The following is a 22,374-nucleotide window of genomic DNA, read 5'->3' on the forward strand; positions in this document are numbered from 1 at the left end:
GTGGAGGAAGGTGAACTGGAAGGGGATTGTTTCGAAGACCTGGCGGATGCTAGTGGTCTTGAGTTTTCTCCGGAGTGGTCTTTGCCTTCTGGACCTGATGCTCCCTCCAGAGATGTTCAACCTTATCATGTTGTCATGAAGAAGGCAGCAGGACTTTTAGGTCTGACTTTGCCCTCTGTCGAGTTTAAATAGAATTTGTTGACAGAGGTTCTCCATTCTCCTAGTTCTTCAGTGGAACCTTTGCTCCCATTTAACGATGCCTTAAAGGATCCTATAATGGAAGTTTGGAAAAAGCCTTTTTCTGCTCCTGCGGTTGCAAAAAGTGTGGCTAGGAGGTATAGAGTGGCTCCTGAGGATCCTGCTTTCTTATCTTCGCATCCTTCCCCTGAAAGTTTGGTGATTCAGGCTGCTTGCTCTAAGAAGTCTGTTGGGGCTTTTCCGCAGGTGCCTGGCGACAAAGAAGCCAAGAAACAAGATCAGATTGCGAAGAAGATTTTTTCTTCGTCCAGCATGGCTTTGAAGTCTTCTAACGCCACTTGCCTCATGGGAAGATACATCCATGCTCTTATGGACTCTATAAGTTCTTTGGTCCCTAAGGTTCCTGAGGCTAGTAGAAAGGACTTTGAAGAGGCTTTATCTGACACTCAGGCAGCGGCTCGTCAGGTCATCCAAAGTGGACTTGATACAACAGATTCTGTGGCAAGGATCATGGGCACGGCGGTTGCCACGAGGCGTTCAGCCTGGTTGAAGTCATCTGACTTTTCGGCTGATGTGCAGTCTGCATTATTGGATTTGCCTTTCGATGGCGAGGGGCTTTTTGGGAAGAAGGCAGACACGGCCTTGGAGAGATTCAAGGACAGCAGGGCAACTGCTAGATCTCTTGGCCTTCAGGTCAGGGGTTCTACGACCAGAAAGTTTAGAGGGTTTGGTCGCTCTTCCTTTCGGTCGTATAGACCCGCTCAGCAGCAGCAGCAACAACAGCAGCAGCAGAATACCTTGTATAGGTCTTACAGAGGGAAACAGAGGTCACGTCCTCGAGGTCGTCAGGTCTCTTCCTCCTCCACCTCCTCCAACCCCCCAGCCACAGAAAAGCAGCCCTAGATCCGCCATTCAGGATCATGTGGGTCCAGTGGGGGGTCGGCTTACCTACTTTCTACGAGATTGGGAATCGGTTACATCAGATCTTTGGGTTCTCAATCTCGTAGAAAATGGGTATGCCTTTCCCTTTCGGGAATTCCCTCCCAATTACCCTCCTTGCCAGGGATATTGCTCAGAGGAACATCTGTTACTCCTACAGGAGGAAGTCCAAACACTTTTGAGAAAAGGTGCGATAGAGGTGGTTCCAGAGCAGGAAAGGGGTCAGGGATGCTACTCCCGGTATTTCCTGATTCCCAAGAAGGATGGCAGGCTTCGTCCGATCCTGGATCTCAGGATCTTGAATTTTTATCTGAAGCAGGAGAAATTCAAGATGCTCACCCTTGCTCAGGTTCTTCAGGCTCTGCTGGAAGAAGACTGGATGGTGTCACTCGACTTGCAGGATGTGTACTTTCACATCCCAATCCTGAAGTCGCACAGGAGGTATCTCCGTTTTACGGTTGGATCACAACACTACCAGTTTGCGGTCCTTCCGTTTGGACTTACTACTGCACCTCGGGTCTTCACCAAGGTGATGGCAGTGGTGGCGGCGCATCTCAGAAGATCGGGGATTCCGGTATTCCCGTATCTGGACGATTGGCCGATCAAAGCGGAGTAGTCAGAGGTTGTGCTTCATCATCTGCAGGAGACAACCCAGTTGTTGTACAGGTTGGGTTTTTCAATAAATGTACCCAAGTCTCACCTGGTGCCCTCCCAGCGCAACCTGTTCATAGGTGCAGTACTGGACACAACCGTATGTCGTGCATTCCCTCCCCCTCAAAGGATTCGCGACATACGGGAGTTGATTCCTTTATTTTACAATGGAGCGGTTGTTCCAGTCCTGAAGGTCCTTCGCCTGCTCGGTCTGATGGCTTCATGCATTCTGTTGGTCAACCATGCACGCTGGCACATGAGGGCGCTCCAGTGGTGCCTCCGCAAGCAGTGGTATCAGCACAACGGAGATCTCAGGGAGTCAGTGAGGATCTCCAGAGAAGCTGCGGCGGATCTGTCTTGGTGGGGCGTGGAAGGCAATCTGTCCCAAGGAAAGCCTTTTCAACTTCCCCCATCGGTGGCCACGGTGATATCGGATGCATCCACTCTCGGGTGGGGTGCTCATCTGGGGGATCTGGAGGTCAAGGGCCTTTGGTCTCCAGAGGAAAGGTTGCTTCACATCAACCTTCTAGAATTGCGGGCGATACGTTTGGCGCTCAAGGCCTTTCTCCCTTCCCTTCGCGGTCAGTCGGTTCAAGTCCTGACGGACAACACGACCGCGATGTGGTACATCAACAAGCAGGGAGGAGTAGGGTCGCAGTGTCTCTGCAGAGAGGCTCTGCGTCTCTGGTCCTGGGCTCAGGACCATCAGATTTGTCTGATGGCAAATCATCTGGCCGGGGTGTTGAACGTTCGTGCAGACAGTCTCAGTCGGCAGTTCTCTGCCGACCACGAGTGGAGGCTTCACCCGGAGGTTGTTCACGACATCTTTCAGATGTGGGGGACTCCTCGGGTGGACCTGTTCGCCACTCACAAGAATGCGCACTGCCTGTCTTTCTGCAGTCTCCAGTATACGATGCAAGGAGCCTTGGGGGACGCGTTTCAGTTGAGTTGGAAAGGTCAACTCCTTTACGCGTTTCCCCCCATACCTTTGATTCCTCGGGTTCTGAGGAAGATTCGCCAAGACCGGGCCCAAGTCATATTGGTCGCCCCGGATTGGCCAAGAAGGGTGTGGTATACAGATCTACTCCACCTCTCCTCTCACCCGCCGCTCCGTCTCCCTCACAGGGCAGATCTCCTCTCCCAGATGGAGGGGCAGGTTCTACACCCCCACCTCCAGACATTGCACCTTCATGCCTGGAGATTGAGCGGGGCAACCTATTTTCCTTTTCCCTCCCGCCTGACGTTGTGGATGTTATCTTGTCAGCCAGGCGTGACTCCACTAAGTCCATCTATTCTTATAGATGGTCGAAATTTGTCACGTGGTGTGGGGAAAGGTCTGTTGATCCTTTGAAGGCCCATTTGTCTAATGTTCCCCAGTTTGCCCTTTCTCTGGCGCAGCAGGGTCTTGCCGTTGCTACAGTCAAGGGCTATCTTTCTGCGCTGTCAGCTTTTCTCTGTTTGCCTGACCAGCCTTCTCTTTTTAAGTCACCTGTGGTTTTAAGGTTTTTAAAGGGCCTTCTTAATAAGTTTCCTCCTGTCCCTTTTATTGTGCCTCAGTGGGACTTGAATCTGGTCTTGACCTTTTTGATGGGTGCTCCTTTCGAGCCTCTCCACAATTGTCCCTTGAGGCTTCTTACCCTTAAGACGGTCTTCCTCGTGGCAATAACCTCGGCAAGAAGGGTAAGTGAGCTTCAAGCTCTTTGTCACAAGCCCCCTTTCTTGTCCATACATGCTGATCGAATGGTTCTCAGGACCAGGGCTGCTTTTCTGCCTAAGGTGGTAACTCCCTTCCACCTAGGACAGTCCATTACTTTACCTTCCTTCTATCCTCCCCCTCACCCTTCCAAGGAGGAGAAGAGACTGCACCGTCTGGATCCTAAGAGGGCGGTGTCCTTTTACTTGGACAGATCCAAGGACTTTCGTTTGGAAGACCAGCTCTTCGTTGGGTTTGCTGGCTGCAAGAAAGGAAGAGCGGTCCATAAAAGAACTTTATCGAGATGGATCGTCCTCTGCATAAAGATTTGCTACTCTTTGGCCGGTAAGGAACCACCAGAGGGTATAAGGGCTCATTCTACAAGAGCTAAGTCTTCATCCTCAGCATTGGCTAGAGGTGTACCTGTTGAGGATATTTGTAGGGCGGCAACTTGGTCTTCCCTCCACACTTTCGCGAAGCATTACTGCTTGGATTCCGAAGTGAGGAGGGACGGCCACTTTGCTCGCTCTGTCCTTCAGGATTTCCTGGTTTAGAAGAGTGGACACCCTCCTCCGGGAGTGGGGACTGCTGTGGGACTCTATTCACAAGGTGAGGAATCCACACGGCAGATGTATCTATCAGAAGAACAAGTTACTTACCTTCGGTAACGCTTTTTCTGGTAGATACAATATCTGCCTGTGGATTCCTCACTGACCCACCCGCCTCCCCGTTGTCCACTCTTCTATGCCAGAGTTACTGTAATGTAATGTATATATATTTTGTTGTCAAGGAAATGTTTCAATTGCTTTCCTGCTTTTGCTTAACACTGTGTGTTTTGCCTTGAGTATTGTGTACTATGTATACTTGTATATTTCTACTGTCATTGGTCCGTCCGTGTGCCTCGATGGCACGGAAAAAAGGGCGGAACTGATGTCATCACGCCGGCGTGGGCCTATTATAGGCGTCGGTGACGTCAGCGGAGTCGCGAGCGAGGTCGTGTCTCTATGACGTCAGGAGTCCACGACGGCGCGAGGCTACGAAAAAAGAATTTCCGAATGTTGCTGACGCAAGGGGTATTCACAAGGTGAGGAATCCACAGGCAGATATTGTATCTACCAGAAAAAGCGTTACCGAAGGTAAGTAACTTGTTCTTCTCACCACAGAGCAGTGGGAGAGCCACCAGTTCTGCTCTCTGGATGATACTTTGCTTCATTTCCCTTTCTGGGCAGGAATGTGGCCCCCTCTACAAATCCCACCCAACTCTAAGATGAGAACCTATGAGTCACATTCTTGCTGCCCCCAGTATTCACTGGTGTTGGAATGGGTGAATACAATGTCAGTGAATACCAGGATACGTGCAAGCCCAACAACAGCAATATCAATAAAGGCAATATCAGCATATGCCATAACATGTGCCTGCATAGAAAGTAAACTGAGTTTATAAAGCGCCTGGTTACACTAGGCTAGTGTGTCCCCGCGCTATAGTACAGGCCTATCAAAAACCCCATATTGCCAGCATTTCACCCCATCCCGCTTCCCTGCCCTACCCTCTGGGAAACAGGTACGTTTTCAGCTCTTTGCAGAATGTCAGCTCTGAGGTTTCCAACCAGAGCCTCAAAGGTAGTCTATTCTATAGTTGTGCTGCCAGAAAGCGAAAGGAACGCCCTCCCATTCTCGCTTTTCTGATCTTAGGGACCTTAACCTGTCCCGCCCCGCTAGATCTCAGTTGCCGGGTCGGGTTGTATGGGGTTAGGAGTTCATGAAGATAACTGTGCCCTTTCCCCTGTGTAATCCGATGACTAACACATAGGGCTTTAAACAGCACCCCTTCCTTAACCGGCAGCCAATGTAGCGTCTCCAACGCCTTCTTAGAAGGAGCTCTCTTAGGCAGCATCAGCACCAGGCGGGCCGCCGCATTCTGTATGCGCTGTTGCCTCTGGATACACCTAACATTTGCTCCCAGATAAAGGGCGCTACCGTAGTCCTGCCTCGATGTAACTAAGGCATGGACCATGGATTTCCTGGCTGTAGTAGGTACTAGGTCCAGGGTCTTCCTGAGACCCCGCAGAATGCCAAAGCAAGTGCCTGCAACTCGTCTTGTGTGGTACTCGAACGAAATCTTAGAGTCAAGCCATACCCCCCAAAACTAGGTGAGGGTAAAGGGCCCAGTGTCTGAGGCCACCAGGCCGAAGTCCACACCGAAGGCACATTCTCGACAATCAGCACCTCGGTTTTATTTACGTTTATTTTTAGGCAATTATTGGCCATCCAGACCGCCAGTTCTTGTAGACAAGAGGGGAAATTGCTGGCTGCCCTCTCATCTGGTTGTGTCAAAGCCATGACCAGTTGAGTGTCCTCTGCATACGACACGACGTCCACCCCATATTTTTCAGTAATCTCCGCCACTGGTGCTACATAAAGATTAAAAAGAGTCGGGCTGAGACTGGACCCTTGTGTCACCCCCTGATTCAGGCTGATGTCTTTCGACCGATGTGGTCCCTGTGCCACCTGAAAATTACGATCTTGAAGAAAAGATTCCAGCCATTCCCACGCCTTACCAGCCACTCCTCCCCTTTTTAGACACTGAAGCAGAGTGTGGTTCTCTACAGTGTCAAATGCAGCACTTAAATCCGGAAGAATTAGTACCGCCGTCTGACCCTCATCCACATATCTCCGTAAGGTCTCAGTAGACAAGAGCAAAGCTGACTCCATTGAGTGGAATGCGCGGAAGCCAGGTTGATTAGGATGGAGCAGCTTATGGGTGTCAATATGGGCTGTCAGTTGATTGTTAACAATCTTCTCCGCAATCTTAGCGAAGTAAGGTAGGAGCGAAATGGGGCGCAAGTTGTCTAATTGATCCATGCTGAGATTCTGCTGAGCACCACTGCCTCCTTCCATCTTTTTGGCACCTTTCCTGAGTTGAAAGATAGCCCTAACAGGTGTCTAATATATGGCTCTAAGATCTCAACACTACATCTCAATACTTTAGGTGGTGCAATGTCATTACCCGTAAATGCAATGTCAATGTATGCCCGCACAACAGTGTTGATACCGGCAGTAACAATGTCAATGTATGATATAATCCATGCCCCATTCCTGTGTTTTTATGAGTAGCAATAATGCTCATGTACATCATGATCCAGGCACGCATAACTATGTCAATATTAGTAAAGACAATGTTGATGTATGCTGTAACAACTGTACGCACAATGTTGAGAATGTCGGTAAAAATGATATCAATGACTGCCATATTATTTTCTGAACTTCTAATCTACTTGTGTCATTGCTGTCAGATTCACCCAAGGTGACCTCCCCATCAACCCCTCCTCCCCCCTAACCCCAGATACGTGGTCAGACAGGTCCTGCGGCCCCAACCCATGCCTATCGAGTGACAGGTCTCAGGTGGGGGTCACACTTAGTCCAAAGACAAATGCGCAATCAGGGATAACCCTGATCAGTACCACAGATAGAGAGTTGCACCACAAACAGGTTAGAGAAATTGGCCCCAATATAACACATTTGACCAAAGGCGCACATTCCCCAAAAATACCACATGTAGATAGAAACACTTAGCCAATCAGGACACGACATGCACATCACACCTAGTGATCATGCGCTCCCCACATCAGACATCTGGCACATGCACAATGGTTCACACTAGTTCTCGCAGAGGTCAAGAGCCATCTGTGTCCTAATCAGATGCCCAAACTTGTTAATTTATGACTGAAATGCTTTTTCAAGAATGCACAATGAGAGACTTTCTTCAGAAGCATTCTGTTGAGACTCTCCCAACCACTGCGTTTAATTACACCAACTTGTTCCTGTTTTGACAAACGGCTCTTGCCTTTTTATATTTTTAAAGTAAATTCATATCCGAGCAACATCGGTGTGCCATAATGAATAACTATAGGAGGGGTGACATATCGGTCAGAAATCAACTGGACTAAAATTCACTCCTCAAATGTGAAATAGCTACCATTTTGCATTTTGCAGTTTCAGCTTCAGCTTCAGGCATTATTCATGTATCTGTGATTTACTTTGTAACCTAATTTCCACAATTAAGTAGTCTCCCTTATGGCTTCTCCACACAGGTCTTCTCGTATTCACCAGTGATTGCCAGCGCTATAATCCTATCCAGACAAAACTATGCCAATTTGTTTTAGCCTAGCCTCACTCATGTTCAATTTATTTGCTTTCAATTTGTATAGAACACAGCCGGATGGTAATCATTGGCCACAGAAAATGAGGCACCACTTTTTCCTTTTCTTATTTGTCTCTATTACCTTGTCTTCTGAGTTAGGATTAAATGTAATAATCTGTTCTTCACATTTAAGTCCCCATTATTTGTCTGCGAAACTCTTACATTGCATTCCTAACAAACATTTGAAATGGGCTAACCTCCATCTGTTTTGATTTACCATCACTGATGACAGCACATTCACTGTCATGAATGTTCAAAGTGTGTGCCCAACTTCCTCAAGAAATAAGATCCTTACTTAGGCTGATCTCTTTCAGGAAGTCCATTAGGAACTTGCTATTCAAATTACGTTTCTCTGGAAAACTCAGGGCATATTATCAAGGCAGGCGATAAGAGAATATCGCTGCTTTAGCGGCTGTTTTCGGCCGCTAAGCGGCGATATTTCTATCACCCTATTAACAAGCTGTCGCTAACAGCAGTTAGCGACAGCTTGTAGGCAATGGCGAGCGGTTTGGGGCCCGCTTTGCATGTCAGCGATATTTATCGCTAATGACATGCAAAGTGGGCGTACCCAACCTGTTAGCGACTGAAAGCAGTTGCTAACATCGCTATCGCCTATTATCAACGCAGGCGTATCGATGGAAATATTCGCGCTATGCGCGAATATCTCCAAAACCTAACGCCTGCTCTGACCAGTTCTTAGCCATTATATCCAATGGGAGACGGATATTCTGGCTAAGTCACCATTTGCGATAATGCGTGAATATCGCTGGATTACCAGCGATATTCACGCATTTCACCGCTAACGCCTGAAATTTTATTGCATTTGAGATAAACGTTGCTAATAGCACGTTATCTCTGCGATAAAATCAGGCGAAGCAAGGCAATAGAAAAATTGTTGCTAAACTTAGTTAGCGATAAATTTCGCTACTTGTTGATAATATGCCCCTCAGTTCCACTGCCCTCCCATCCTACCTTGCTGGTCCCACCTGTCTGTCTCTTCCCTTCTTTACATCTTAGTCTGTGTTCTTCTCCTCTACACCTAGAGGTGTTCTGGGTCTTCGTGTGTGCAGCAGAAATCACTCGAAATACAGTAAATATATGCAAATTATGCCATTGCTCTTACTCTCGAGCAGGATGCATTACCTATCATCTGTTAAATAAAAGTTTAGGGTACATGATCAACCCTATATTGAACAGGTGACCAGACGTCCATTGTTAGACATGTAACAGAGAGAGATGTTAGGGTTGTCAGAACCTAAAAATGATGAAATGATGCATTGTGTTTTCTTTGTTTTTTTCAAGATGCCACATACTTTGAGAAGGTTCTTCTGGGCGTCACAGAACAAAATGAAATCAGAGCCTCATTTGATGGCGGTATATCCGTGACAGTCTCGGCGAGCCTGGGAGCCTTAACCTTTGTCACGAGCTTTGACAACTCCTATCAAAACAGAACTGAAGGACTTCTGGGTAAGCGGGCACAAGTCATGGGCGGGCTGGCATGCCTGGTATTTTGTCTCTCTAATGACCTAACCAGAACCTGTTTTTATGAAGACACCACTGTTAGGGTAGCTTTCCCATCCAGTAGCACAGCTTGCTTTCATGAGAAACAAATGACTGCCTTTTTTTTATTAAGGACTTAAAAGACTCAAGGTTAGTACTATATTACGGGCCAGATGTAGGTAAGATTCGGTATTTACCAAATCGGTATTTACCAATTCGGTAATTGCCATTCATTCCTATGGGCCTGGAGGCCCATAGGAATGAATGGCAATTACCGAATCGGTAAATACTGTTTCGGTAAAATGGGGGACACATTCAAGGGTGCCAGGGTGTCACTTTGACACCCTGTTGCACCCCTGAATCAGAAGTGGCACACATACATGCCCTAAGGGCATGTATGTCTGCCACATGGCACAGTTGAAAATGCACAGATTTGCATTTTCAAAGGTATTCGTTATTTACCACCAACTTATATATGCAAAACCACCATTTACGTGCTGCAGGAACCTATATTGCAATTTAGGCGGTGTTTTCAACACTATACTTTCCAGTCACAGGTTTCTAAGTGTGACTCGATTGGTCCTTATCTTTTCTCTGCTAACAGCTGCTACCGTGTGCTTATGCCAGGTAATCCTCACAAAGTTGTTGATTGTGATTAACTTTTTTTTATCACGACAAGTGTCTTTCACACTTCCCTCCAGTGTCAAAACCTGATAAGTGCTTACTCTTACCCAAAGGTGTGTCTTCTCTAGTCAGGGGTGCTGTCAGTGTTGTGATGAGAAGGCTCAGTCAGCCAGAGAGGCGCATCCCTTATTAATTTGCTTAGATGGTGGTGATTTTAATTAAGAACACGCGGAACTGCTTGTTCGCAATGCTTTTTTACTGTTCGCAATCGCTGTTTGCGTGCTTGAGGGGAAATATCTAGCGAACACGCATTTTGAGAACGCGAACAAGCAAAACAATTCGCAAAGTCGCGGAACGCAGAATTTGGGGGAATTTCACGTTCTCCGCAGAACGTGAAATTACCCAAATTACGCAAATTACGCGAGCGGAACGGAATTTATCACACCGGCCTAATTTTAATACCTGCAATCAACTGAGTGACACATCATGGAGGCCTATCTTATCTAGTCACAGAAGCCTGATTTAGAGATTGGACGATAGGTTACTCCATCATAAATGTGATGGATAGCTGCTCCACCTTTTAAGAAAGTGCCATGGGTATAATGCACTGTAATAAGGTGGATAGGATATCCGCACATTTGTGATGGAGTAATCTGTCCATCAAACTTTAAATCAGAGTAATCTGTCCATCAAACTCTAAATCAGACCCAGAGTTCCAGTGGTATTTTTACATCATATTGAACAGTTGTGTATAAATGCAACATCACAAACCTTGAGCGCATTTTTACCATGGACCATGCTGCAAAGAATTGATGAAAAATTGTGCAAAAAAGTTTAAGATTTAAAAAAGAATAAAAAATCTTCTATGGATGACTAACACTCCGTGTCTTCCATCACTTTCCAGGTGTATTCAACGGAGATGGCACAGATGACCTAATGGCGGCCAATGGAACGAGGATACAATTTGACGGCACAAAGCTGCCCAATGAGTCTCTGATCTTTGAAATGGGAATGACATGTAAGGAAACTCGGTATTTCACATTTGTGAATGATAGTGCCAAAAAGGTCATTGTTTGTTGTACCACTACCTGGAAGTGGATTAACCAATGTTCACCACATTAGCATTTATTTAGAACTTTCTCTGAACATGTCCCTTTTTGAAGAAAGTCTGAAAATGGCTTCATCCCTTATCAAGAACATTAGAAACAAATGTCTTCTAGTGTTCATTTGCAGAATGCTGTGTATCAGAATTTCCATCTTAACACTGTTTCATGAACAGTTGAAAACTGGGCCAGCAGTTAACAGAAAAGCGGCTGGATGGTCCCGTAAAATAATATTTTTAACTCTGAATGAAATGAGGAATGTTGCAGGTATTTGGTTTTTTGGTTTTGAAAATCCTCACATGTCTAATTCTTTTTCTAAATGGTTTGATCATGTTCATAAAAAGTGGAATTTCATTTGACGAAATGTTGAACTTTTCTTTCCCATTAGATAGGTTTCCCGCAGATTCCTCTCCATAGAGAATTCACTGTGTATTAAACTGATTCTAGAAGATTTATTTTTCAGCACTGCTCTGTTCGGTACCAAGTGGCAGGTGACCAGCTCTGGCCATTTAATATCCTCTATCATCACCCGAAATGATGCAATAACTCCTTATAGGAATATAATTTTTTTCTATGTACCATATTCCCAGATCTGGAGCATCCTGCTTTTACGTAGGAATATCTTCTACTTTTTTGAGATTGGGACTCGTTTTCATTTAAGAAAGATACTTCCCCAAAAGTGATGCTAACCAGCTCAAAATGTTTTTTACCCGTTTACTTTCCAGCGCAAAGTTGTTTAGTATTGGAAAGTACCCTACAAGTTACAAAGCAGTGTAAAGCATTGGTTTGTGTTACTTAGCGCCAAGGGGCATTACATGGGTGGTAGGTACATGGGCGTTCTCATGCAACCCCTCATGCCTTTTTGACGCAAAACCCTATTTACAAATAATTTTAGACAGGGTTTAGCGCCAAAAGTTAACGCCATCTGAAAGAAGGCGTTAAGAGGTGACATTTTTCATTTCTCATTTCTTTTTCTACTTTGCGTGCATGCTGCACAGTTTCTGTTTTTAAGAGCAGGCAATGGTCCTTGGGGCCACTGCCAGCTCTTAAAAAACATTTTCGCTGCCAATCACAAAGGGGAAGGTGTCCTATGGGACCACTTTCCGAATATGACTGGCTTACCAACAATTTACGATTGGTGGTAAATGCGATTGTTTTGCAAGCACATTTGTGGTCGGAAATCAATCTCACATCCCCCTGCGACTCACTATTAGGAAGGGAAGCCCCAGGCATGCCCCTTCCTAATTTCAATTCGCAAAACCTATTTTGCGAGTAGGTAACAGGTTACCAACTCGCAAAATAGGTTTGGTACGTGCTACAACCATTTTAAGCCGTCACAAACTGGCTGATTTCCCATTTGCGACCGATAAAAATGGTAATATATTTGGCCCTAAGAGGGCATTTGAAACTGGAACAAACGCTATTTGTGTATGCAGTTCTAAAATATATCATTTGAACAATTTAGAAATAAATAATTAGGATTTAATGTTAAAAATATTGTCCGTGAATAAAACATAATTATTTTAAAGTAACATTAACATTTTTAATTTACAAATATTTCTTTTTTTAATAATTCTGTACATAGTTTTTAATAATTTTAATAACTAATAAAAATATGACTTTTTTTACTTTGATGTGACTTTTTGTTAATTTATACTAATTTAAACAGAAATTAATTTGATTTAATGTAATATATTCAAAATAATTAATTTAAAATTGTGGCCCTGATTTATAGCTGTTCGATAAGGATTCTCTATTGCAGAAGCGATTAAGTATCCTTACTGCCAAGATAATGCACTACCTGCAGAATTTACGTTGCCCATGACTACTCCATCTCCACCGTGGCCAGACTCCAAAGGAGAATTGGCTATATATCCGCCTGCCCAATTTTGTTCCAATGCATTAGCAGGAACTACCTTGTCAATGGTTAAAATGTCTGTCTGGCTGACAAACATTTTGAGATTTGGCAGACAGTCCACAAGGGCGACGGTTAAACTCCATCCGTCAACTTCAAAATCATCCCCTACGTTAATGTTGTAACTTTTTTATATTGTTCTACCTTTAAAATAAATATATAAAATTAATTAAAATTCATTTTTTACATAAAATATTTTTTCAAAATGTTTAAAACATTTAATAAACTTTTTAACTTTTCTCTATACTTTACCATAAGGAAGCCGCTGCCCCAGCGGTGACTTCTATCCACAAGTGAAAATAGTACTAGTATTAGGGTTAGACTCATAAATTAGCCTTCACCCCTGAATTCAGGGAGTAAGGACATGTAAGTCTTCACAGTTGAGTAACTGCACATTTGTAAACGGTAAATTGTTAACATTTTACTCCGTGTAACTTTACCTTTGTGAATAGACCTCCCTGGTGTGCAGGGAGGGATGGTCAGACGGATCGTTCTCCAGTCACCCATCTCATTCGAAGAGCACCGCAAACCTGCCTGCATTGTACATTGTTGGTCTTAGCACTATGTCATCTTAACTGAATGTGTTTGCTGCCATTTTTATTTAGGGAAAACAACTCCTGCCAACAGCCTCTTTGACTATAATGAGGGTGAATCCTGGTTCACCTACAACAACAACAGCTTTGTACCTACATTCTACGATGAGTTGCTTCTATCAACAAACTCTTCTTTGATTCAGAAAGCCAATGAGACCTGCCAAGGGAACGATGAGTGTATCTTTGACATCTTAAGTACCGGGAGCTTTGCCTTTGGAAAAACAACATTACAGGGTTCTGAGATATTCACCCAGCAGCAGAAGACAATAGGTATTTAGAACTTTTGAATAAAGATGGAAAGGAAATTCTCATTAAAATGCGTTAGCGGATGCTTGTTTCTGAAATGTACATTTCTTTGTTTTATTGTTAAGAGGCCTGATCTTTTTGTAAAACAGTCTTGGCCCTATCATCATTGATTGGGTTAGAAGCATACCGGAATTCTGAGAAGGTCCCTCATGAAGTAAGTGTAGGCTGAGTACATCCCATCACACCCACAAAGAACTTCAGAGCAAATACAGAGGGCAGTTGAGTAGGCTCCCCAAGATGAGGAGCCCACAGGCCCCTCTGTGCTACAATGTATGAAGGGTCCAGTCCAAGCTTGTGTCTTCTTTAGATTCCTTGCATCATTAAGCAGATTAGTACTCACACTAAAGGTGGATCGCCCGCATAGGTTAATCCATTTCAACACTCATCTCAGCCATTATGCTGACAAAAACCTTTCTAAGACAGTAGATCATGCATGCTCACCAGTGCCCAACAGGGTGGCACGATTTCTGGACCCCGACAAGGAAGAATTTTACATTCTATGTAAATAAATGAACATCACTAACATTGGCATTGGTGATCCTGGGAATCTGCTATAGATTTTTCCCTGATTAACCAAAGTTGAAAACTCCTGCCTTTGATAAACTCTTTCACGCTTACTCTAAGCACTTGTTTTCCACTTGCCAGTTCTCCAAGTCTTACCTGTGACCAGCTCTAGCAGAGAAAGTGAAGAGCCAGTACCTCCCCTAGAGTTTGTGTCCATGAATTTCTGGTTGCATAGAGCCTGTGAGTTAACTTATCCATTTTCAATCCATATGGCAACTAAATATATGCAGAAATCTGTAGACAGTTTGCAGGTATCTCCATATTTTGTTGTATGTGCTCAAAAGTAAGCACAAAACAACAGCATTAGGTTTCCCCCTACGTCATAATATCAAAGAAACATTATTGGCTTCTCCTGAATGACTCTTTAAAAAGGATAATAGTAGTTCCCTACTGACAATTCAGGGAAGTGCATTTGGTTCAGCTTTACTCGCTACGCTGTCATCAAGTAATTCCTATCACAGGATATCATAAAAAAAATCTGAACCATGATTCTTGATTATGGCTTATACCCTATGGATCTTAGCAATACATTTATAGAAAGTTGACAGTAAAACCCACACTTACCACAAATTCATTTCTTTATGAAGAATCAATATTTTCCTTTTTTGGTCCTGCCCAGCATTATTCTGGTTTGTTCATAACATTACTCCCATCCCAAAAGAATGACTTTGTTTTACAATATTGATAGACAATGATTCAAGGACAGGATTCCACATAGACACCAGAAGCCACTCTTCCCTATTATATGGCCATTAAAACCAAACCTAAGACGCATGGCTGAACCCTAGTGGTTAAGGAATCGCGTTTGGTATTTGATGTCTTACAGTTGGGACTTCTTGTCACATGGCAACAGATTTGTTGACATCTCTCAGAATATGTGTTGGTTGCACTAGGGCTGTTACAACAAACTTAAAATGTGATTATATGTTTCAGAAAACTTTCCACCCAATATTACTGGACCATCTGAACTCCATGCTGCTTTAAATGAAATTGCTGTTGTATACTATACAGCAACAGACCAGGACGACGACCCAGTTGTATTCACTGTGGTAACCAATTCAACTGATGTTACAATTACAAGTAAGAGATCTGTTATAGAGCTTTATTAATGTTCTTTTTGTCCACGTGTTTCTTTGTTTATCCAAACAGAATCAACTACAATTGAAAAGACCCACCCACTCATTTATTAAAACTCTGCTAAAATATTATAATCAAGTCCAGTCTTGTCACAGGGCATTGAGAAATGTATCATCGTAAGTCAAAGCAGCCCAACATCATACCCTGCTAACTCCCCACCCTCAGCTTAGGGCACTAGGGATCACTGTCTCTACTCTATATATTTCATTTCATGTATGCCTGCTTAAATCTGACACATGTACACACTTAGATTGCATGCCAGTCTCTCTCCGATTAATGTTAATGTAGATGGAGTTTGGAACGCAAGACATTTGTATATTAATTTTATGAACCTTCACGCAAAGAAGACCGATATGGCAATACTCATGGGATGTGCTGTATGGTAGATCTACTATTCAGAGTAAATAATTGGCTGTGAATAACACTATTGTCTGTATTGTTGGTTGACAATGACAATGCAGATGTTCCTGGAACTACGATACACTCAGCGATGACAGTGCCCCTGGATCAGGGCTTGACTCTTAGGTGTAGAGAGGTTTAGTAGTAAAGGTGTAAGCAAGGTAGTAGGAACTCATGTACAAAATAACACTATGATAAGAAACTCAATAAATGGGGAATAAGAGAATAGTAAAATAAAGCACACACACAACAAACCAGAAATGACAACTGCTTCCAAGGACAAAGATAGATCATGAGATAAATTGAGAATCTTAGGTACCCCATAATGCACTAAATTCCCCTTGTGGTGCTAAACAGTTTCTCCATGCCAAAAAGAATCAGTGCTAACATTAAATTCCAATGCATGTCAAGGGCAGGTAATTACAAGCAGCGGAGGGGATCCAGTATGATGTTTGGGAATTTTATCAATTTGAAAGTAACAAAATGTTTCACTTAGTGTATAATGTTTCATTGACGTACTCTGTGAATCACAAGAAAGAGAAAGGTATTGTAGTGGTCACCTTCCTCATCTAGCTCTAGGTTTTAGTAATTCTATGAGCCACTCAACTGTCATGATAACCTAAAATTAAATCCACAAACTAACAGAATCATTGGTATTTTGGGTTGATATTGGTTTCATTTTCAGTGGACCAAAATACCATGAACGAAGTGTGTATGCTAAATAGAGATTTACTAGACTTAACTCTGATTACATGCACCTTGAGAATGTATGTGTCTTCAAGGTAAAAAATGATGGAGTTGAGAATAGTTAATTTATACTTACCTGTATGCTCTAGGCCTTATTATATTTAGGTCTTCAATATTTAGACCACAATATCTTGGCACCTCAATATTTGTTTACTCGATATTCAATATATAGCCTCCCAGAAGAGAGGGAATGATCAAGTTATTTGACTATGGTCCAACCACAGGTAACCGAACCATAGGACTCTCTGATTGCAAGAGTATCCTCTGAATGGAGGACTGTCCTAAAAAGGACAGCTGTAGTAAGGTTTTCTCACTGCATTTTACAAGGCCAGTTAGTTTTAAAATGTTAGGCCGATTTCTGGAATCTGTGCTACCCATAGTTGGCAATATAAAGATATCGCTGCGCCTGCCAAAGAAATATGACAAAGCTAAGGGTTCTAGACCCTTCATCAGAAGCTTGGAAGGTCCTGAGGACGATGATGAGAAGTTCTGAGGGAAGTAAGGTTGTTCTTTCTTCAAGGTGGGAGAGAGTAGAGGCATAGAAACAATTCCTCCAATTCAATATCCTCTCAAACTAGGACATAATTGGCCTGGCTTACCAGCTCTCAATGTCTTGGGATTTTGAAGGGTAGGTGACTTGCAGCAATTTCTGGTTTTAGGATGGATGACATCTGGCTCTCAGAACTTATGTTGATATGGCAAGGTCTCAGGTCTGGCACAAAATGCTGTGTGCTACCTCTCACCAGTAGTGCCATCCACCAGATGACTCAGAGTAAAGAAATACTGAAGACTGGTCCACTCTCTTGTCTGACTAGAGATAAGAGCTGCTCCAGGAGTGTGAAGGGAAGCTGAAGACATAGTGCAAAAAAAGCTGTATAAATCTCAAATTTGGGACCCTAGAGGGAAATCCATTGTCCATTCACTGGGTTTGCAGTTTTTCATGTAGATAACTGTTGTTAGAAGAAGCATTGGAGAAAACAAGCTGGAGACTAAATAGTGGCTCACAGACCTAAGAAACACTTTATGATATTTAGACTAGTTTGGAAGAAGTTCTCAGTGGCATACAAGATGTTTTTACTGTGATACAGTGAGGGTGGGGAATTAACGCATTACGAAGCAACTAACATAGGTTTCCCACTTTTTTACAGAAAATGGAACACTCATTTGGAAACCAACGAGTTCTGACCCTGCATATGTGACCATCAGAGCAAATGACTCTAAAATTACTCAAGATAAGGCACTGACTCTCATCCTGTGCAACTGCACTAACAATGCAACTTGCAACTACAATGTAACAACAGTCAGTGATGAAAAGAGTGCTCAGTTTCAGGTATAGCTTCTGATTATGCTGCCATTGTTTATGACTTGTTTTACAATTTCAGTTGACGAAAACTGGTTTGGTACCATTGGCGAACATTGCTTAAATATAAGTATTCATTGGTAACATTTGTTTTTACAGAATGAGTGCGGGAAATAATCCTACTTTGAGTCACAAAGACCATCATGACTATAGGAAATCGTACTACTTAGAGTTACAAAGGCATTCATGAGAACAGGAAGTAGTACTATTTACAGTCACAAATGCCTTCATAAGTACTGGAACTAACAGTACTTAGAGTCACAACAGGATTCAATAGTATGAGTAGTAGTACTACCTAGAGTCACAAACCCTTCTTGAGTACAGAATGTTTACTGCTTTAAGTCACAAGGCAATCATGAGTATGAGAATTCTCCAGTATTGGGGTGCCTTTCATAGATTCACATGCTTTTAATATTCCCCGTCGTCGAAGTCGGAGTCCCACGGTACATAACATAGTAATGTAACAATAACAAAAGCTGATTATAAGAAAGAGAAAAAACCATAGAGTTTTGTAGAGAGATGATACTTGTCACTTCTATAACATATCATAGTCATTATGACTAGTCCAAACTCCAGCCAATTAGGCTCCAGCACCCTGTAGAATATTCTCCTCAGAGGCTCAGGCCCTCAGATTTTCTACCGCACGTCGTGTGAAGGGAGTCTCCCTGAGCTCTGCTCAGTTTTTTCTCTTTTTCTTCTCAAAGAACAGCTGCATCATGTCTTCAACCAAGAAGTCCCTCTTCAGACCTTGTGGGACTTGTGGTAAACAGCGACTTCATTCTGAAGACCCTCAAAATAAGTGTATTTATTGCCTCTACCCTGAACACCAGGTAAAGGATTGTAAAATTTGTAGGACCTTCTCCCAAAAGACTCTAAAGGACAGAGGAGGGCGTCTCCTTCTGTGGCTACAGAAGTTGAAGACTACAGAGAACCCTCTTTCAGATGTGAAGAGTGTGTCCTCAGTCAAGACTACTTCATCTTTGAAGAGAGCCAGTGAGTCTCGAAGGTTTCTTCTAAAACTAAAGTGGCGAAGAAACATCAGATTGATAAGCCCACTGACCGACCTTCAACTTCAAAAGAGGTGATTTCTTCCCCTCAGAGACTATCTGCACCTTCTATGCTCCCGAGATCTGATTCTCAGGCGTACAAGACTCTGGCTGCGCAGTTTTTACCTCAGAAACTGCCTATCTCGTCAACGAGCTTGTCGTCGCTTCCTCCGTCGACAAGGACTGCAGTTGTCGCGTCTACATCGGCAACTTTAACTTCTGCGTCTATGAAGCAGCCTATGATCCTGTCGTCGGCAACTTCACCGTCGACGTTTATATCCATTAAGGTGAGGCCTATTTCATCTATGGTGCCTTTGACTTCATCAACGGCGTCTATCAAGCAGAAGAAGAAACATTCGTCGACGCGTACATCGTCGACGACGGTGGCTTCGTCGACGGTGGCTTCGTCGACGGTGGCTTCGTCGCCAATGGCTTTGTCGACGGTGGCTTCATCAACGATGGCTTTGTCGACGGTGGCTTCATCGACGGTGGCTTTGTCGGCGGTGGCTTCGACGGTGGCTTCGTCAACGGTGGTTCAGCAACAAAGTCTATCGTCGACAGTGACAGCGTCGACGAATGCATCCATGGATTTGGTTCCTTTGAAGTCTTCAAGTTCCCTGCTTCAGCGGCGACAATCCTCTTTGGCTACCTTGATGTCAATTCAAACTGCTTCTCAACCTCCAGCAGAATGATTTTCTTCTGATGCTGATGATCATGAATCGGAGGACGATGACAGGTTTCGGGCTGCTCGCAGTCCTTCTGAGCTTCTTATTAAATGTCAGGACTCTGATGATGACCAGGAACACAAAGATTTTTCAGCTCATGACAGACAGCCTGCGCCGGAGCTTCCAATGGCGCAGATGCCTTTATCTCTTATTTCCAACCTCCAATTCATGCTGGATAAATGACTATTATCATCGTTTTGCTAACTCATTACAGGCCTCACCGGCACCTCAAGCGCCTCTCCAACCTTCTCTTACTGGAGAATCACTTGCCATACCTTCTACATCAGCGTCCAGAGTACAACTCCAGGATGCTCCTCAGGTCATGGAGGAAGATAATGATGATGATAACAGGTAAGAGGCTGAGTTGGATGACAGATCCCTTCTTTCGGAATGGGACAATTATCACATTCAAACACCTTCTCCCACTACTCCAGCTCCTCTGCATTCTTCACCAGTTGACATAGGTGGTTTTCATTTACTTAGGGAAAGGGCGGCAAAAAGATTCCACCTTCCTATGGTCACCAGAGAGGAGGATTGTTTCCTATATAAATTTAAACATCAACAGCAAAAACAAGTTTGTTCTATCCCCATCATCGATTTTATTAGGCAGGAAGGTCTCAAGCTCATGCAAAACCCTAATTCCATTCCAGCTGTCTTACAGTGACCGGATAAGAAATACAAAACGCCCGCAAATTTGCCTGCTTGTCTCATTGCACAACCAAAACCTGATTCCATTATTACTCAGCGATACCAAAGGGGATGATGGACGGAGCGTTTGAGCAAATCAAACACTCACCCCCAGTCAACTCATCTGGGTTTAATCCATCATCATTCTTTAGCTCACTCCACCACCCCAGTTGAGACATGGCCATATGTAAATCAATCTGACCCTGTACCTCATGGTAACAGTCCAGCCTGAACTGCCAAGCCATGTCTTCCCTGGACCCGGAAACAAGCATCCTGGGACTGGTTTCTGGCTAATCAGCTGTCATCAGCCATGCTAGCTTGAATCCAGTGGCAAAGTGAGCAAGGGACCCACGTCTGAGTATACCCTGCCAACTTAGGGCGAACAAAGTGATACCAAAGGGGATGATGGACGGAGCGTTTGAGCAAATCAAACACTCACCCCCAGTCAACTGTTCTGGGTTTAATCCATCATCATTCTTTAGCTCACTCCACCACCCCAGTTCAAACATGGCCATATGCAAATCAGTCTGACCCTGTGCCTCATGGGAACAGTGCAGCACAAACTGCCAAGTCATGTCTTCCCTGGACCAGAAACAAACATCCTGGGACCAGTTTCTGGCTAATCAGCCGTCATCAGCCAGGCTAGCTTGAATCCAGTGGCAAAGTGAGCAAGGGACCCACATCTGGGCATACCCTGCCAATTAAGGGCGAACAAAGCGAAACCAAAGTGGATGATGGACAGAGCGTTTGAGCAAATCAAACACTCACCCCCAGTCAACTGATCTGAGTTTAGTCCATCAGCATTCTTTAGCTCACTCCACCACCCCAGTTCAGACATGGCCATATGCAAATCAGTCTGACCCTGTGCCTCATGGGAACAGTCCAGCCCGAACTGCCAAGCCAAGTCTTCCCTGGACCGGAAACAAGCATCCTGGGACCGGTTTCTGGCTAATCAGCCATCATCAGCCAAGCTAGCTTGAATCCAGTGGCAAAGTGGCAAGGGACCCACGTCTGGGCATACCCTGCCAACTAAGGGCGAACAAAGCGATACCAAAGGGGATGATGGCCGGAGCGTTTGAGCAAATCAAACACTCATCCTCAGTCAACTAATCTGGGTGTAATCCATCATCATTCTTTAGCTCACTCCACCACCCCAGTTCAGACATGGCCATATCCAAATCACTCTGACCCTGTGCCTCATGGGACCAGTCCAGCTATTTCTATTACTATTATTACTCAGGCAGGACAACATCGTGCCAGGAATCCATCGGCTCCATTATCTGCACCTCCAAACCTAGAGGGTAGACACCTTGACGCTATTGGCAAAAAGTTTTCCACTATGGCGGCAACTACGGTTTGAGCGGCCAATTCTCTATCTATTCTCTGCTGTTACGATCGACAAATGTGGTCAGTCATTTCATCCCTTGTAGATTTGATACCAGATCCTCCTTGTATGGGCCTGCTCCGTGCTCTACGGAAGATACTGCCGCTTCTTCCGCGGGATGCCAGAGTAGAAGTAGTGCGTAGTACCATCCTCAGTAGGTTAGACTACTGTAACGCACTACTTCTAGGAGCCCCAAAGGTCTTGGTCCATAAATTACAGAGGGTTCAAAATATGGCGGCTAAATTAGCCCTATCCCTACCTCGCTCGGCGTCTTCTGCGGGAGCTCTGGCATTTTTGCACTGGCTGCCGGTCCAGCAGAGGATCTCCTACAAAGCTATGTGCCTGGTTTTTGGGGCACTGCATGGTCAAGGACCAATACCATTGCAAAATCTTTTTTCGTGGTATCAGGCTGCCAGACCTCTGAGATCCGCCTCAGCGTTCCTAGTGAAAGTCCCTAGAATAAACAGAGTGAGAATGGGCGGCCGCGCCTTTAGTTTCACGGCCGCCACAATGTGGAACACTCTACCTCTAAAACTGAGGAGCAGTCAAAATTTGTTTTTATTTAAAAAGGACCTTAAAACCTTTCTTTTCCCTAGAGCAGA

At 44.2% G+C, this 22,374-nt stretch overlaps 1 protein-coding gene across 1 annotated transcript in view; it reads left to right on the top strand.

Moving 5' to 3' along the window:
* LOC144792796 (uncharacterized) overlaps positions 1-22,374 on the top strand; it is an 844,113-nt gene that overhangs the window by 209,695 nt on the left and 612,044 nt on the right. Inside the window, exons 23-27 of the mRNA XM_078667999.1 lie at positions 8,985-9,149; positions 10,711-10,824; positions 13,430-13,687; positions 15,221-15,367; positions 17,719-17,900. Of these exons, the coding sequence (XP_078524125.1) occupies positions 8,985-9,149; positions 10,711-10,824; positions 13,430-13,687; positions 15,221-15,367; positions 17,719-17,900 (866 nt within the window). The remainder of the gene's footprint in view (positions 1-8,984; positions 9,150-10,710; positions 10,825-13,429; positions 13,688-15,220; positions 15,368-17,718; positions 17,901-22,374) is intronic.

The sequence above is a fragment of the Lissotriton helveticus genome, chromosome 11 (assembly GCF_964261635.1).
Source record: "Lissotriton helveticus chromosome 11, aLisHel1.1, whole genome shotgun sequence".
In the NCBI taxonomy this organism is placed as follows: Eukaryota; Metazoa; Chordata; class Amphibia; order Caudata; family Salamandridae; genus Lissotriton; species Lissotriton helveticus.